Source organism: Jaculus jaculus, chromosome 16 (assembly GCF_020740685.1).
Source record: "Jaculus jaculus isolate mJacJac1 chromosome 16, mJacJac1.mat.Y.cur, whole genome shotgun sequence".
In the NCBI taxonomy this organism is placed as follows: domain Eukaryota; kingdom Metazoa; phylum Chordata; class Mammalia; order Rodentia; family Dipodidae; genus Jaculus; species Jaculus jaculus.
The window spans coordinates 30,902,821-30,921,559 of record NC_059117.1 but is presented as its reverse complement, the minus strand read 5'-3'; the positions used below and the strand labels follow the sequence as shown (position 1 = coordinate 30,921,559).

General features: G+C 37.4%; 1 protein-coding gene across 5 annotated transcripts in view; it reads left to right on the top strand.

The window, feature by feature from the left end:
• Positions 1-18,739, top strand: part of Snx13 (sorting nexin 13) — a 140,811-nt gene that overhangs the window by 64,508 nt on the left and 57,564 nt on the right. For all 5 annotated transcript variants that reach the window (XM_004652838.3, XM_045135750.1, XM_004652837.3 and 2 more), the window contains 4 exons: positions 7,342-7,463; positions 7,630-7,731; positions 8,397-8,485; positions 13,930-14,013. In XM_004652838.3, the coding sequence (XP_004652895.1) occupies positions 7,342-7,463; positions 7,630-7,731; positions 8,397-8,485; positions 13,930-14,013 (397 nt within the window). The remainder of the gene's footprint in view (positions 1-7,341; positions 7,464-7,629; positions 7,732-8,396; positions 8,486-13,929; positions 14,014-18,739) is intronic.

Here is an 18,739-nt window from a genome sequence, read left to right as displayed (position 1 = left end):
CTTCCCCAGCTTTTAAAGGCATGAGCACTGAGTAGGTTTGAAGAACAGAGCTTCTCAGTGTCTGTGCCATCTTAGAACACTGTGGAGCATAAAACAGCTGAGTATGAGTCTCTTGTGGCCATTCCTTAAAGCACCTATTAAATATGTTTTGGCCCCAAAAGAAGAATCACTAATCATTATCTATTGAGGACCAGTGTTCAACACATTATTTAGTCCACTGGGGGTACATTTGTAACTGAAGCAGAGAGACAAACAAAACGTTTGCTTTCCTGAGTAAAAATATTTAACATTAGGTCATGCTAAGAAGTGCATAGTTTGGTATGATCAGAATATATGACTGGAGAACCTAAGCTAGGTGAGGGAATACTGGAGTGTGGGAGTTAATGGAGGCTGCTGTGTGTGGTTAGAATATTAGATGTGGATATTTGAATATGGGATTTACAAGGCAAGTTTGTGGAACTGCAGAAGATGCATGAAGAACAAGGGTGAAATGGATAAGGAAGGAAGCAGGGCTTTCAGGTATGCAAGAACTTCAAGCATATATTCTTCTACAGCCCTGACAGTTAAGGGGATACATTGAAGTATTTGTAAGGCTCTCATTGTATGTGGGGGGGAGGGGGAGGAGGACCTAGTAGTAGAAATAGTGAGTATTAAAATGGAGGTATTTTATAGAAATAAACGTATGAACATTTGTAATTAAGAGTCTTACATGATTTTGCTTTGTGCTGCAGTAAACTTCACTGCATGTTTTATTTCTAGCTACTCTTCCTGATTATTTCTTGCTACCATTTTTTTTAAAATATGTAAGCTTCCGGGACAACTGCATTTTTTTTTTAAGGTTAGGCTTGACTCACCATTTATTTTCCTGGTTAGATAGAAAAATGCCCTTAGTTTTAAATAAATTAAATTTAAAGATAATAACATGAAAATGTCAATAACAAGATCCATTATATTATAATGTACATATGTTAACTACAGAGGTTACATGTGGGGCATATTTTTGAACAAAGTGAAAAAGAAAGCATAATTAAGAATCACTGACAGAAAGAGCTTTACTAGAAAGCTGTGTATTAATGCAATAAAGGTAGTGGTGTCTGCTAGCTAATTGAATGGTTTTTATTTCCATGCTGCTTCATATGTGTTTATCACACACATCCATTTCAGAAAGTACTTCACTGTTATCATATTATTTTCCCTTTTTGGACAGACAGGCATTAGAAAACATTATTTTCTATTGAAAAACTGAAGCAGTGAACTGTTTTCTTACTACTAATCTGGAACATTCCTTTGAGTTGTGATTTCTTTTTAAAATTTAATTTAATTTATTTATTTGAGAGAGACAGAGGCAGAGAGGGAGAAAATGGGTGCACTAGGGCCTATAGCCACTGCAGACAAACTCCAGATGTATGTACTACCTTGTGTTTACATGGGTACTGGGGAATTGAACCTGGGTCCTTAGGCTTTGCCAGCAAGCACCTTAACTGTTAAGCCATCTCTCCAGCCCTAAGCTGTGATTTCTATTAGATTTGCAGGTATTTATTGGTAAAGAGCCAAGGAGAGCTGGACGGAGTGACACATGTCTTTAATCCCAGCACTTGGGAAGCAGAGGTAGAAGGATCACCCTGAGTTTGAGGCCTTTAAGGCCACCTTGAGAGTAAGTAGTGAATTCCAGGTCAGTCTAGCCTAGAGTGAGACCCTACCTTGGAAAACTGAAAAAATAAAATAAACAAATAAATAAATACAGAAAACAAAACAAGAGAGAGAGAGAGAGAGAGAGAGAAAGAGAAAAAGATTGTTTTCCTACTTTCCCCACTCATGTTTTACAGTGAAAATGAAATCTATCATTTGAGGGCCAGAGAGACGGCATAGTGGTTAAGGTACTTGCCTGTGAAGCCTAAGTACCCATGTTCGACCCTCCAGATCCTACACCAGCCAGACACACAAAGGTGAAGCAAGCACAGGGTTGTGCATGCCTACTAGGTGTTATAAGTATCTGCAGTTAAATTTCAGTGGCTGAGGCCCCAGTTTGCCAGTTTTCTCTCTTCCCCCTCTGTCTGTCTTGCTCTCACTGTCTAAAATTTAAAAAAAATTAAAGAAATATTTAGAAGTTTAAAATTTGCCATATTATTTCCATTTCTAGATGATTTCATTCATTTTCAATGTAATTTTATCCTCTAATGAAATGAGATGGGTTTGGAATACCTTCTAAAATTTTTAGGTTTTATTATGTTTGACAGTTTAAATCAATAAATCTCATATCTCCAAAAATAAATATAATTTGAAGTATTACATATTATTTTTTCCTGTGAACGGTGTATAATATGTAAATTATGTTCTTATCAAAGTATGGATGGATCAAATATGGATGAATTTGAGTAGCATAATACATGTAAAGATTTTTGAAAGGTGCTCACACACATTGTTACTTAATGTTTATTTAAGACAGAGTCTAACTGGAACTGACCATGTGTTCCAGGCTGTTCACAAATTATGATTCATTAGCCTTGGTCTCTCAGATACTATGGATTCCAGGAGTATGCCACTATGTCTGGCTTGAATTTATTTCTTTTGTTTTTTTAAATTTTTTATTTATTTATTTGAGAGTGACAGACACAGAGAGAAAGACAGAGGGAGAGAGAGAGAATGGGCGCGCCAGGGCTTCCAGCCTCTGCAAACGAACTCCAGACACGTGCGCCCCCTTGTGCATCTGGCTAACGTGGGACCTGGGGAACCGAGCCTCGAACCGGGGTCCTTAGGCTTCACAGGCAAGCGCTTAACCGCTAAGCCATCTCTCCAACCCTGAATTTATTTCTTTAAACAAGGGGCTGGCAGTTTAGAGACTGGTATCTTTATTTTTATTTTAGATTTTACTTGGAAGCTTAATGTTGTTGTGAAGCCTAGTTTGTTATTTACATGTATTTATTTTTATTTTTGTAGTCAGTGAATACATTCAAGTTGGTACCATTGTTAGCCTCCTTCATGTTCTCCTCCCTCCGCCAGGACCCTCCTTGTTGGGGTGTATGGGTTGTGCATTGTGGGGTTAGCCTTTAGTTTTTGGTAGGAGGAAATGTCTCTGTGTATCATGACCCAGCGTGGGGCTCTGACATTCTTTCTACCCCTTCTTCCACAAATTTTCCTGAGCCATGTTGGGTTCATATTAGGTCTGCTTCTGTGTTGTGATCTTGGGTTCCTCTGTATATCTGGTTTGGTAGGGGTTGATTATTCTCTGCATCTATCTTCTTCACCGTTGTTCTGGTTCCCTGTTCACCAATCAAACACCATTCTTACATGTTTCCCCAATTATTCTTAGTTTCAGCTGGGGCCCTTTTGAGGTATGATGGGGTGGTTCACTCCTTAGGATCTGCATCTATCTAAAAAAGAGAAGCAGATTCTCCAATGGAGAGTAAAGGTAGCACCAAGTAAATGTGATAACCATTGTTTTTTAGGGACGGTTTAGTAGAGAGCAGGTTCATTTTTGGATATGGTTCTGACTTGTTTCCCAGCTCCAGTTAATGGGTTCCGTTCCACTGAGCAGATCATTTACCCAAATTGAGAGCAGTTGGTTTCCCACCATGGCTATGTGTAACTATTGCACTTATATGAGCATCATGTCAGGTTGTTTGCTGCTAAGTAAGATAGACCATGCGTTGCTTGGACAGATATTGGTCTTTATTCCCCAGTGGCTCATGTAGCACCTTCTGGCACTAAATGCGCTATTTGGGACTGACTCCCTTCCAGCTTCCAGCCATGTTGCTCCATGCTACATATGAACAGTAGATGGTGTCTTTGGCAGTAGGGTCTTACCACTAACCTATGGTGGGTCCTCAAGTGCTCTGACATAAATTTGTCTTGGAAAACCTTGTAGATATCTGTGTTCAAAAGCTCATTGTGGATGGTAACCACCTGCTGGTACTGGGACTTACAGGTCAGCAGCTAAGAAGAGAAGGAAGAACTGGATAAGTGATATAAAAGATAGAGGAGAGAGAGAGAGAGAAGCAGAAATAGGAGATAATGAACAGTTTTTTTCATACCCTCTCCATGGCCTTATGAATCTGGTGTTCCCTCTAAGGGCCTGATGGAGTATTATCTATTTGGTCTGTCTTTTAGGAGGTAGAGTTTTATAGAACCATTGCCTTTTGGGTCCAATTTTGTATACCCCCTCCCTTCCTTATCCTCCCCTCCTTCCCCACCCTCCCTATTTTCTGGTCCTTGAGGTGATTGGTAGGTATGTCGGCGACTTGGGTAGATTCAAGTTAGGAGCTATAGATGAGTGAAACTATGCAGCGATTATCTTTCTGTGGTTGGGTGAGTTCATGGAACAAGCTGTTCCAGGCTTGACCATTTTTCTTCAAATTTCATTGTGTCGTTTTTCCTTACTGCTGTGTAGAATTCCATCATGTAGATATACCACGTCTTAGTTATCCATTCATCTAGTGATGAACATATGGGTTGATTCCAGCTCTTGGCTATTATGAATTGAACAGCTATAAACATGGTTGAGCAAATCTCTCTGAGCTGAGGTGTGGAGCTTTTAGGGTATATGCCCAGTAAGGGAATAACTGGGTCTGTTGGTAACTCTATAGCCAGATTTTTTTAGGAGCTTCCACATTGCTTTCCAAAATGTTTGTGCCATCTTACATTCCCAACAACAGTGGACAAGGGTACCTATTTCTCCACATCCTTACCAACATTTATTTTCTTTGGATTTTTTGATGTTTGCTATCCTTACTGTGGTAAGGTGGGAATCTCATAGTAGTTTTAATTTACATTTCCCTGATGATTAGCGATGATGAATCGGAGAGAATGTAATTGTAAAGGTTTATATCTTAACACAATAAAGGCTATATACAAAACTCCTAAGGCCCAAGTAATACTTAATGGAGAGAGACTGAAGGAATTACCATTGAGATCGGGAACAAGACAGGGGTGTCCACTCTCACCTCTGCTCTTTAATATAGTACTGGACGTCCTAGCTCAAGCAATAAGACAGGAGAAATAAATAAAGGGAATACAATTTGGAAAGGAAAAAGTCAAGTTAGCATTATTCGCAGATTACTTGATTCTGTATGTAGGAGATCTGAGAACCTCCATCCCAAAACTCTTAAAAGGTGATAAACTCCTTCAGCAAAGTAGCAGGATACAAAATCAGTAGCCTTTCTATATGCAAATGACAAAGATACAGAGAAAGAAATGACATTATCCCATTTTCAATAGCTACATGTATTTTTATATTTTACTCCTGTTTTGTTTTCAAGTCAGAGTTTCTCTCTAGCCCAGGCTGACCTAGAACTCACTCTGTAGTCTTAGGCTGGCCTTGATGTCACAGAAGTCCTCCTACCTCTGCCTTTGAAGTGCTGGGATTGAAGGTTGTATGTTTATATTTTAAATAATGTTAATACTTCCTCTGATCCTGGAGGTCAGGGATATCTAATGTTTATTTTTTTGTGTTCATGTGTTTATTGCTTATTTTTTTCTACTTATGTGTATAACTTACCATAGTTGTTCCTTAAAAAAGTTGGTATCTGAGTTTTTATTTGAATGTATCACTTGCTATTTTCTTGGTACCATCTCTACCCTTCAAAGTTTACTCTCAGCAAGAACTAGTAATGCACTCAACTTTTGCACAAGCTGTTTATTATCATAATGACTTATTGAGTACTTTTCTCTTTTCCCCATTGCCCAGTATCTTTGTGAATAGAATCTTTGTTTTCTATGGACTTGGTATGTTATTGAAAGAGTAAATCAATATTTAGCACAGTTTTAAGAAACAGTGCATTGAAATGTGTGTGTTAAAAAATATTCTAGGGCTGGAGAGATGGTTTAGCGGTTAAGCGCTTGCCTGTGAAGCCTAAGGATCCCGATTCAAGGCTCAACTCCCCAGGACCCACGTTAGCCAGATGCACAAGGGGGCACACGCGTCTGGAGTTCATTTGCAGTGGCCAGAGGCCCTGGCTCGCCCATTCTCTCTCTCTATCTGCCTCTTTCTCTCTCTCTGTCCGTTGCTTTCAAATAAATAAAAATAAAAATAAATATTCTATCCAAGGAGAAAGGTAATTATACTATGTGCTGTTCTAATCTGTTCCACTCTTAGTGAGCTGACAGTGCTTCTTGAGGTATGTTGCTTTATTACAGAGTAGTAGATAATTAAATGAAACTAGTTATCAACTAATTGAAAAGGTTTATACGTTTATGTTTTATATCAGCCTCTTAGTACATCATTTCTGTGTTTCAGCCTATTGCTAATTGTTAGGTTTTAAAAAATTATTTGTATTTATTTATTAGAGTGAGAGAGTGAGAGTGAATGGTCACGCCAGATGTGTTGTCACTACAAATGAACTATAGATACATGCACCACGTTTTTTTTTTTTTTTTTTCCGAGATAGGGTCTCACTCTAGCTCAGGCTGACCTGAAATTCACTGTGTAGTCTCATGGTGGCCTCAAACTCATGGCAATCCTCCTACTTCTGCCTCCCCAGTGCTAGGATTAAAGGTGTGCACCACTACGCCCGGCTATGCACCACTTTTGTGTATCTGGCTTTGTGTCATTACTGCAGAATTGAACACATGCTGTCAGGCTTTGCAAGCAAGCACCGTTAACTGCTGAATCATGTCTTTAGCCCTAATTGTCAGGCTTTTAGGTGCTATTCTCATCACAAGGATTTTACTCAGAATGTGGATTGAATAAAGGAAAGAGCATGGAAACTTCAGAATGGGTTCAGAAGAAACAAACAAATGTATAAAACTTTTAAAAGAAAACATAGACATTCTTACTTTCTTATGTATTTTTATATCTGGACTGGGAAATTATGTGATGTATCTGTAGTCAGACTCATCTCAGATTTAATTGGAAAAAGGCCTGATTTTTTGCTTATTGAAAAATATATGGCTAGAGAGATGGCAAGGTACTTGCTTACAAAGTCTTGTGGCCCAAATTCAGTTCCCTAGAACCCACATTAAGCCAGATCCATCATGTGCCATATGTATCTGGAATTTTTTGGAGGAGCAAGAGGCCCTGGTGTACCCATTCATATTCTCTCTCTTTCAAATAAATAACAAATATTTTTTAAAGTTGGTTTGTATATATTAAAATTTAGACATTACTTTTAAGCTCTCATGTATAAACCAATTAAAGTAATATTGTCAGAATGCACAGTGCAATAAAGTTGATCTACTTGGGGTCTAGTGAATGGGATCTGAGATGTAAAAACAATTAAAGACCATAATCGCAACATGAGAAAATGTGCAGTCTCTGAGAATCATGTTTACTAATAGGCATTACAGTGAACTTACATGTTTATCAAGCATTTATATGATGCTCTTATGTAATATGTTTTCTGTAAGGTCAAAAGAAATAGATTGGCAACCTTATTTTACTACACGCATTGTAGATGATTTTGGCACTCACCTACGAGTATTCAGAAAGGCTCAACAGAAAATAACAGAAAAAGATGATCAAGTAAAAGGTAATGTATTTATTTCTGTTTGAACATGAAAATGGCAAAATGTGTTTTCTCTTTTCATTGTATATCTTGAATCATTTGTTGTTTTTTTTTTTTTTTAAATTTAATTTATTAGTTTTCTTTTCAGTAAATACAGGCAGTTTGGTACCATCATTTGTTGTTTTTCTAGGTACAGCAGAAGATCTTGTAGACACCTTCTTTGAAGTCGAAGTTGAAATGGAGAAGGACGTTTGCCGTGACCTAGTGTGTACTTCTCCCAGAGATGAAGAAGGTCTTCTTTCTAATACAACTTTCTTGAAAACAGTAACTGGTTAAAAACAAGTTAGTAGAAAAAAAATTGAAGATGAAATTATTCTTATACAGGATAGGTAGCATAGTGAAGCACTGTTCATTTTAGCTTAACTCTTACAAGTAGGTTCTGCATTCTTTATTCATTTTTAAGCATTACTATTAAAGTCTAAGCTGTCTTTAAAATATAGCAAGTGTAAACATTTTGTGATTAAAATTTTATATTTTAAGAACTAAAGAAACTTTTTTCTCCTTGAATTTACTATTTATACTTTTAGTATATCTATTAACCTGTTTTTTCAGGTTTCAGTTAAATAATTTCAAAAATAATTTTTGATCTGAATGGACTACCTTTTCTTTGTGGGAAACTCAACTAGTTGTAGTTAAGGATATTTTTTTCAGTTAAGTCTTACAATTAAGTCTTTGCTAATGACGCATTTTATCAAAAAAGTATCCATTTGTTTAGTGAATGGTAACTATTTGGACAATAGTGAAGGTATTTTTTCATAAATACTGATGTATGTTAGTTATTAAAGCAATAAGCTGACTTAACTAGAGAATTTCTCTACATATTTAAAAATGTCTTAAGAATAGATGGAGATTGATTTTCTAATGTTTTTATAGCTACTTTTTTTGGTCTATTTTTAGGATTCCTAAGGGATTTGTGTGAGGTTTTATTATATTTATTGCTACCTCCTGGAGACTTCCAGAACAAGATCATGCGATACTTTGTCAGGGTAAGCCTAAATTCATTCCAAATAATTACTTCACAGAAACTTGAAGTTCTTCTCAAAAGTTTTGGCTTCAAGAGTCAGTAGACAGTTAAATACATCATCATCATCATCATCATCATCATCATCATCATACTAATAATAGGAAAAGTATTCAGAGCTAATTGCTCTTTCTTAATTTAATGGATTAAAAATTATCCCAGTGTAAACTGAGTTTCATCTGCACATTCAACATTTATTTATAAAACACTTAGTGTACATGGGTTCTATGATACTAATTGTAGATATACACTGCAAATGACATATGTAACCTAATAAAATAAACCAATAGATTATAGATTATATATAATTGTAGTGCAAATATAAAATGGCCTTTGTTAGGCTGGAGAGATTGCTCAGTGGTTAAGGAATTTACCTTCAAAGCCTAATGACCAGGTTCAGTTCCCCAGGACCCATATAAAACCAGATGGTGCATGTGTCTGGAGTTCATTTGCATTGTCTAGAGTCCCTGGCATGTCCATTGTTTTTTTCTCTCTCTCTTGCTTTCACTATTATTATTGGCCTCTCTTCTTTCTCTGCTTAACAAATAAAATTGTATTTGTTCTCAAAACTGGCACATACAAGAAACAATTATGGTAAACATTATTTTTGGTCAGGCGTTAGCAAGAATCATGAAGTTGATACTTAAGTTAGGCTTTAAATGATAAAGCACTGAAAAGATAAGGGAGTATAGCATAAGTGGAGGTAAGGGAGAGCAGGAGTATTAGAGCAGGATAAGAAATATACTCTAAGAAGAATCAAGGCAGAAAAGTATGTATACATTAGATGCATAAAGGAAGACAAAAGCTTTGAAAATACCCAAGCTAAGATTCTGAGATTTATTACACAAAAGAGTTTGATTTTCAAGCACCATAGCCACGTGATCAAAACCGATTCAGAAAAATCTTAAGTGATATATAGAGCACACTAGAAGCCAGTAGATGATTGGTTAAGATACAGTGAAAGTCCAGGCGAGAAATAATCAAAGTAGAAGCTAGTGTGTTAAATACAGAACTACAACAGATGTGATGTGTAGCATGTATTAGGCATATATTTTATGTTCTGTGTTTTGATGCTGTGATATTTTGGTCCTCTCTGACTCTAGAGGGAGCACCACCCCTCAAGGGTAACCAAGTCCTAAAGACTAGCCTGACCTGCAATCATACCTTCATTCTCAGACCAACTAAGTTAAAGCCAGGGACACCAGTCACCTTTATCAGCAGGCTGCTACAGAACTCTTCTCTTCTTGGTCACTACCCATCTACCATCATCCAAGGAAAAAACACTAAAAGACAGAGGGTGAGAACCCATTGAAATGATTCATAGTGGACAATCTAACCCGATGCTGGCTCTGCCTGACCTACCTCGCCAAGTGTTTCCTCACTTCCTCCCCAATGACATGTCATTCTTCCTTTTTCAAGATGTCTATAGCAATTACAAAAACATTTCCTCAATAGCTGTTTGATTTTACCATATATTGTCAAAATAAATTTTGCTGACTCTTAAGATGGCAAATATAGAATTTATAAAAACTTCAAAGTCAAAAAAGTCAACTCAGGGCTGGGGAGGTGGCTCAGTGGCTAAAGGCACTTATCTTACAAAGCCTGCTAACCTGGGTTCAATTCCCTAGTACTCACATAGAGCCAGATATAAAGTAAGGCATGAATCTGATTTCAGCATGCCTATGACAGGGGGAGGTAGAGCCAAAGCTTATAGGCCTTTAGTTTAACTTTTTTTTTCTTTTTCTTTGGCAGTCTGCCAGTTTATTGGTAGCATCAAATGACTTTGTCTCAAAAAAAAGTGGAGCACAGGCACCTCCAAGTACACTGACAGCTACACATGGGCTGTGGCATGTGAATCCATCAATCCATCCATACACACACTCACACACACAATAGTAATATGACCACCCAAAAAAAAAAAAACTTGACGATTCCACAGAGGTTTTTGAAATTTTTTTTTTTTCTCTCTGAGGTAGGGTCTCACTCTAGCCCAGGCTGTCTTGGAACCCTCTCTGTAGTCCCAGGCTGGCTTCGAGCTCACAGCAATCCTACTTCTGCCTCCCAAGGTCAGGGATTAAAGGCCTATGCCACCATGCCTGGCTTTTAAAATGCAGCTTTTCTTTATAGTATTTTAAAAATATAAAACAAAAAGAAAAATTTTCAAATATAAGGATAGTCTTTTTAAAATTTTTTGTTTATTTTTATTTATTTATTTGAGAGTGACAGAGAGAGAGAGGGGGAATGGGCACGCCAGGGCCTCCAGCCACTGCAAACGAACTCTAGATGCGTGCACCCCTTTGTGCATCTGGCTAATGTGGTTCCTGGGGAATTGAGCCTCTAACCAGGGTCCTTAGGGTTCACAGGCAAGCACTTAACCACTAAGCCATCTCTCCAGCCCAAGGATAGTATTTTTAAAATATAAAACAAAAAGAAAAAATTTTCAAACATAAGGATAGACAAGTATGCATTCCACTATCTGACAGGTTGATGATACTGTGCCATTATGTCCTTTTGAAAAATCTCACTACGTGCTTGTTAGAGAATGAGAATAAGAGAATGACAATAAAAGGTAAATAATGTCTTAATGTTATTATAAAGATGATTTTTTTACTCTGTTCATACATCTAGACAGCATCTTGGGGACTTTTTCTGAATTTCCCAGAGATCACTGCTAGTACTTTGAGAACTCCCTGTCTTAGAGTAAGATACTTTTTATGGTTATAACAGTGGTGTACTTTTAAAATTTTCTTTGTAATGTTGCTTTACCTGAATTAGGCTACATAAAGATACCATTTCTAGACACAAGCTTTAAATTAAGTATCAAGTAGCTAAGATTCTGTTGATGCCAATCAGAATCTGGCTAAACTAGATGAGAACAGTAGTCTTGAATTGTATTTCACTAGTGGGACTGCATTCCCTGGCTTTGGTTGCTGATTATGATTGAGTACTAGTAACTTAGATTGTTTGTTCCCTTGTTATATGTGTAAATTGAAAGTACATTTTCCTAAATGAAATCTGTCATTAGTCTCTCTCCTCCTGAAAATAGATACCATTTCTTGAAGCCAGCTTTGATTGCATGTGTGTTATTGTTCAGTCAGTACTTTTCATTCTCTAAGATGAACTACAAATTCCTTGATATGGGGAATATATATATTCATAAAATCATTATATACCTAGTGGTAAGCACTGTATCTGGCACATAGTACATACTAAATCAGCGACTCAGTTGTGATGCAAGAAGAAAGTCATTGTGCTCTCGCTGCCTGTAATATACCTACCTGATGGTGCAGCTCTGGAGGATTAAGCTGAGTCCTAACAGCCGCAACTGAAGACGGGATGTGAAGCTGTCATTTAAATAGAAATTAATGAACAAATGTCTTTTGCTTTAGATTCTTTTTGATGCCAATGCATCATTTCTTTTTGTTCCACTTGTGTTGAGTAAGGATAATTGTAGAGTACTGCATTGAGCAAATCAGTTTTTGGTTCTTTTTACTTTTAGCCCTTTATCAGCTGCCTTTTACCAGTAAATAAATGCAAGTTTACCCAAAAGATTTTTTTTTTTGTTGTTCAGATTAAATAACAGATGTAAGAGCTCTTTCCTCTCTCTCTCTCTCCCTCTCTCCCTCTCTCTCTCTCTGTGTGTGTGTGTGTGTGTGTGTGTGTGTGTGTGTGTGTGTGTGTACAGAGAGAGATTGTACAAATCTAATGCAAATCTAATGGAATTGCTATTTAATTGCCTCTACTATCTTCCTGTTACTGTTTTATTCATTTGATGATTCATGGATTTAGTACTGTCTTATCTACCAAGCTCCTATATTGACAACTGGTACTGTTTTTTGGAAATGGAGGTCCTAAAGTAAGAATTACATGGAATGGCTTCTTACTTTGAATTGCCATTTAGACCTTTCACTAGGACCTGTACAGGAATTGTAAACTAATATGATTACCCCTGATTCAACCGAACTTTCTTAGGAAACAGATTAGGAGACCAAAGTAATTTTCCAAGACACATCAACTAATTAGCTAATCACAAATTTTACACAAAGTTCTTTCTTGTGTGTTATTTTTTTCTTAATTTGAAAAGAAACCTTTTTGAAAAAAAAAAGCATTTGAGCAGATCAGAAATGTAACCTGAAGAATGAATTTTATAGATAAATACATTTTTTAAGAAGCTAGGAAGCTGTGTATTGTGACTAATACCTATAATTCTAGCACTTGGGCAGGCGAGGCAAGTGACTCTGGGAGTTCACAGTCATCCTTGGCAACATAGCAAGTTTGAGGCTCACCAAGTTCCAAGTAGTCCAGAAGTTTAAAACTAAGACTAGCTCTGAAAGAACTAAGCTTTTGTAATGTGGAATGAATTGGTCTTTTACTTAGAAAAATGACCATCTTACTACTTTGCTACTTTTACTACTTTGCCTCACAGCATTTTCAAGAAGAAAATTTTGTAATGTTACGTATCTCAGGCAATAAGGAATGAAGGATAATACCAAGTGAAAACTTTGTGATGTTAATAGAATCAGTTTTAAGGTCTTAGTTTCTTTTTTTTCCATTCATTTAACAAATGCCTCCTTTGGTCTTGAGAGGACTGGAGGATGTTTTTGAAGAAAGAAGTAAAAAGATCAGTTGGCCATTCTACTCATATGTAGAGGACTCCTAGATAGTGCTGAAATATATAATATATAGTAACAAAAAGTATTAAGGAATAAATACTATATCTTTAGGATATATATGTGTGTGTGTGTGTGTGTGTGTGTGTGTGTGTGTGTGTGTGTGTATTGTATAATATGTATACTTTATGCAATATACAATTATATATAATATATAATGTAACATATATAGTTACATTACACACACACACACACACACACACACACACACACACACACACATATTTTGCCATAAGGGCAACATTTTAATAGGTTGGGACATAAGCAGCTCAAAGAATGGAAGGTGTATTCTACAGGATGGTGTGTCAATTTTGTTCTTTACTTTGAACATTTTTCATTAGGAAAATAAAGTATAAGACCCAGCTCAGGTTACTCAGTGTGGAGCTTGTGCCCTGGCTGCTCACTGTCTTCCAAAGTAAATGTGTGAATCCATAGACAACTCAATTGAATGTTCTGTCTTTATAATCTTGAGAAAATGCAAATATATATCTTCATTTATTCTTTTTCATTAAACTCTTGTGGTAGAGATCTGCCCAAGTTAAGAGAAGTAATTTTATCTCATTTATTTTATGTTAGGCGTAGTAGCTCACCTTTTTATAAGATTGCATTGATAATCATGCCTTACATTCATGTGTATCATAACTGTTGGTTATAATATTGTATTGAGAAATTTATAGAATGATGTTTTTGTAAGATGAATGCCAGGTTAAATTCATATGTTTTGTAATTTTATTTTTAGGAAATCCTTGCACGAGGAATTCTTCTTCCATTAATAAATCAACTCAGTGATCCTGATTACATTAATCAATATGTCATATGGATGGTAAGTACTTTAAAAGTCCCAACTTGTATTTGAAAGTTTTTTTTAATGCAAAGTATGGTTTAGAAATCAAAGTGATTAAACAGCAATTTTTTAAAGAAATGAAAAATTTAAAGAAATTCCATCATTGCAGATATTCATACTTGTGTCAAATTTTCTTCTTCATATGTATTACTTTCTTTACCATTCCTTTGATGCTGGTTGGTATTCATTTAAAAATAGTAGTCTTTCCTTTTTTTGTAAATGATGAATAATATTAACAAAGCTACAACAGGTTATATATTCTTCACCTCAAATGCATAAGACTCAAAAAGGCTCTGGAGTTTGGAATATTTCCATACACATACTGAGATATCTTGAGGTAGGATTAAGACCAATCATGTTATTGTAATATGAAAGTAATTTTGTATAGTAATTTCATTGTGTTTTGACCAGTCATATGAAGACACATAATGAATTTGTCTTTTTTTGTCCTTTTTTTTGTTCTTTACCTCCCTCCCTCCCTCCCTCCCTTCCTTTCTTTCCTTTTCCTTTTCCCTTCCCTTCCTTTCCCCTCTCCTCCCCTTCTCCTTCCCTCCTCTTCCTTCCTATTTTTCAAGGTAGGGTCTCATACTAGCCCAGGCTGACCTGGAATTTACTATGTAGTCTCAGAGTGTCCTTGAACTCTCAGTGATCCTCCTATTTCTGCCTCCAAAGTGCTGTGATGAAAGATGTGTGCCACCACACTCAGCTTTTTTTTTTTTTTTTCCTTCAAGTAGAACCTGTGTGTGAATATATCATGTGTTGCTACTTTCATTTCCCTCCTCCCTGCCTCTATTCCACCGAGGTCCCTCCTTGGTGTGATTGCTGGTACTCAATATTACCTCCCACTCTGTGGCTTTTACATTCTTTTCAGCCCCTTTTCCTCAAAATTCCCTGTGCTTTGTGTGTGTGCTTTAAGTCTACATTAGTGTTGAGCTCTCAGCAACTTCTAGATTTGTGCATTTTGAGTATCCTCAGTGTCTGTCTTCATTACCGTGGTGCAAGTTGTTAGGCTCACCACGGAAACAGCATTCTTGATCATCTTTCAATTCCTGAGGTTCGCCTTGGCCCTAGCTCCTGTGGTAGGGGTGGTTCATCTGCTGACAGGGAGTCAGCTGTCTGTTCTTGTCTTGTTGATAGATATTGGTTGTCCTTGGGTTCTCACTGCTTTTTGAAATAGAACAACTCTCCAGTGGAGAGTGAGGTCAGCAGGATAGGTTGAAGGAGATAAGCATTGTTAATTAAGAGAGGTTTTGAAAGGTGTAGCCTCACTTTTGACCAGAGACAAGTGGGAGCTTCTCCTAGAGTCCCCAGTCTTGTTCTCCATAGGACTCTAACTTGGTTACCAGTTCCAGCTAATGGGTTCTTTTTCACTGAGTAGATCTCTTAGCCAATTAGAGAGCCATTGATTTCCCACCTAGGCTGTGTGCCAATATTGCTAAGGTGAGTTCATCTTGTCAGGCTGGTTGCTTTCATATAGTAGGGTCCCCTGCTTGCTCACACTGTTGTTGGCCTCTCCCCCTAGCAGCTCATGTGGTGCTTTTCAGCCCTATATGGACAAACCATCTGGCAGCTAGCTGGCTTCCTTCTAGATCTCTCCATGTTCTTCACTGACAGTGTATGGTTTCTTCCAGCAATAGGGTTTGACCTTTCACCTTAGGTGGGCAACCAAGTGTTTGACAGTAGCCTGTCATGTTTGGGGGACCCAATTTCTGATATTGAGAGTTACAAACCAGTGTCAAATATTTTAGGGTTAGGTTTCATCCCACCCTCTCCAGGGCCCTTCTTATGAGATGATCCCTCTATACTCCTATTGAGGGTTATATTTTTTAGTATGCTCTCTAGGAGGAAATTTTCTATGGTACCAATTTATTTTGAATTTGGTTTTGTGTATAGCTCTCCACCCCTCCCCCAACTCCCCTCACTCCAAACCCTTCCATCCCTCTTATCTGTCTACTGAGTAGCTAATTAGCTATGCCTGCAACTCAAGCTGTTCCAGCTTAGGAACCACAGATGACAGAGATCATAAAGTGTTTATCTTTCTGTGCTAGTTTGAGTTCACTTCGTGTGATTTGTTCCAAGTCCTTCCATTTTCCAACAAATTTCATTATATCATTTTTCCTTATTACTGAATAGAATTCCATTGTATATATGTCCCCATCTTTATTATCCATTTGTCAAATGATGGGTATCTGTGTTGATTCCAGTTGTTAGCTGTTGTGAATTGAGCAGCTGCAAACCTGGTTGAGCAGGTATCTTGGCCATTGAGAAGTGGAGCCTTTAAGGTAGATTCCCAATAGAGGAATGGCTGGGTCAGTTGGTAGCTCTATTTTCATGTTTTCAGCATTCTCCATATTATTACCATGGTGAATATACACGTTTGCACTCCCAGCAGCAGTGAATTCCTCTTTGCTACATCCTCACCAACATTTACTGTTTGATTTCTTAATGATTGCAATACGTTGTGGAGAAAGGTGGAATCTCATAGTTGTTTTAATTTGTATTTCCCTGATGGTTAAAGTTGTTGAGCATTTTTTTAGTTGAGTTGATTTCAGAATTTTCTTTATGATTTCTTCTCCAACCCATCCATTGTTTAACAGCATGTTGTGTAATATCCAGGGACTGGTGCGTTTTCTCTTGCTAATTTCTAGTTTTAAGTTATTGTGGTCCCATATAATGAGGGAGTGACATCAATTTTCCTGAATTTATGGAGGCATGTTTCATGTTCTAATATATGATCTATTTTGGAGAAGGTTTCATGGGCTCCTGAAAAGAATGTGTATTCTGTAGAATTAAGGTGGAATGTTCTGTAGATGTCTGTAAGGTCTAATTGATATATGATGTTGATATATGATGTTGATAATACCTATTAGCTCCCTGTTGATTTTCTGCTTTGATGATCTGTATATTGATGATAGTGGGGTATTGAGCTCTCCTAATATAATGGTATTGGAATTTATTTCTGTTTTTTTGTTGAGTAGGTTTTACTTTGTAAACTATGGTGTACCAGTGCTTGGTATGTATAGATTTATGTTGAATCATTCCCTTGATGAGTAAGAAGTGTCCTTCTTTGTCCTTTTTGATGACTTTTGGTTTGAAGTCTATTTTGTCAGATAATAATATAGCCACACATGTTTCTTATTTCCATTTGCTTGGAAAACCATTTTTTATCATTTTACCTGGAGAAGGTGTATCTATCCTTAGTGGTGAGGTGGTTTTCTTGAATACAGCAGATGGAAAGGTCCATTTTTCTTGACCATCCTGTTAACTTGTGTCTTTTGATGGATGAGTTAAGATTAGTAATATTTAATGCTGTAACTGTAGGTTTGATTTAATCCCTGCCGTGTTGGAGACTTTATCAGGCTTGGTGCTTTCTTTGGCTTGGTGCATTGTCATGCTTGCTCTCATTCTTCCTCTTGTGGGCTTTTGAAGTTGGTTGTTTGATTCTTTTGTGTAGAGTAGTCCTTGTAGAATTTTCTGTAGGCTCGACTTTGTGTTCATATAATCATAGAGCTGGCTTTTTTCACCATTTATTATGGGGGATACTTTCACTTGAGTGTAATAGCTAGGGTTGGAAGCTGTTGTAGTCAGGTTTATATTGCTGATAGAAATCACCCAACCAAGAGCAGCTTGTGGGAAAAAAAAGAGGTTTATTTTGGCTTATGGACCCAAGGGAGAGCTCCATGTTGGCAGGGAAACATGGCAACATGAGCAGAAGGTGGACAGTATCCCCTAGCCAACCTCAGGTGGACAATAGGAGAGTGTGCCAAAAACTGGTAAGGGGACACTGGCTGTAATACCCATAGGTCTGCTCCCAACTATACACTCCCTCCCGGAGGCATTAATTCCCAAATCGCCATCAGCTGGGAACCTAGCATTCAGAACACCTAAGTTTATGAAGTACACCTGAGTCAAACCACCACAGAAGCCATGTGTGTGTGTGTATATTTTTTTGAGGTAAGGTCTCGCTGTAGCCTAGCCTGACCTGGAATTCACTATGTAGTCTCAGGGTGGCCTCAAATTCACGGCAATCCTCCTACCTCTGCCTCCCAAGTGCTGGGATTAAAGGCATGTGCCACCACGCCCAGCTTTTTTTTTTTTTTTTTTTTAGATTTCGAACCACTCCATTCTAAGCCCTTTTGGCTTTCAGGGTTTTCATTGAAATATTTGAGATAATTTTGATGGAATTAGTATTGTATGTTATGAATTGTTTCTGCCTAGGTGCTTTTAGCACTCATTGTTTTCATTGTGTAATGTTTTCACTATGATGTGCCTTGGAGTGTTTCTTCTTTGGTCGAGTTCATTTGCTGTTCTGTGAGCTTCTCGGATGGGTCTTTCTCAGAGAGATTGGGAAAGTTTTTTTCAATAATTTTGTTGAATATGTTCTCCTTGCCTTTGTGTGATGGGTAATTCTATTGTCAACTTGATTGGATCTAAGACAAATCTCTGGGCATGTCTGTAAGAGGGTTTCTAGATGAGGTTAATTGAGCTGGGAATACCCACCCTAACCCTAACCATGGGCAGTACTATTTTATGGGCTTGGAGGGGGGGTCTCAGCTTGACTAAAATGAATACAAGGTGGGTATTAGCATTCATCTCTCTTTCCAGACTGGGGATACAATGAAACCATCTGTCTCAGCTTCTGTCACAGACCATCCACACCATGATGCAGGGTACCCTGGTAGTACCTTTCAGTTGTGAGCCAGGG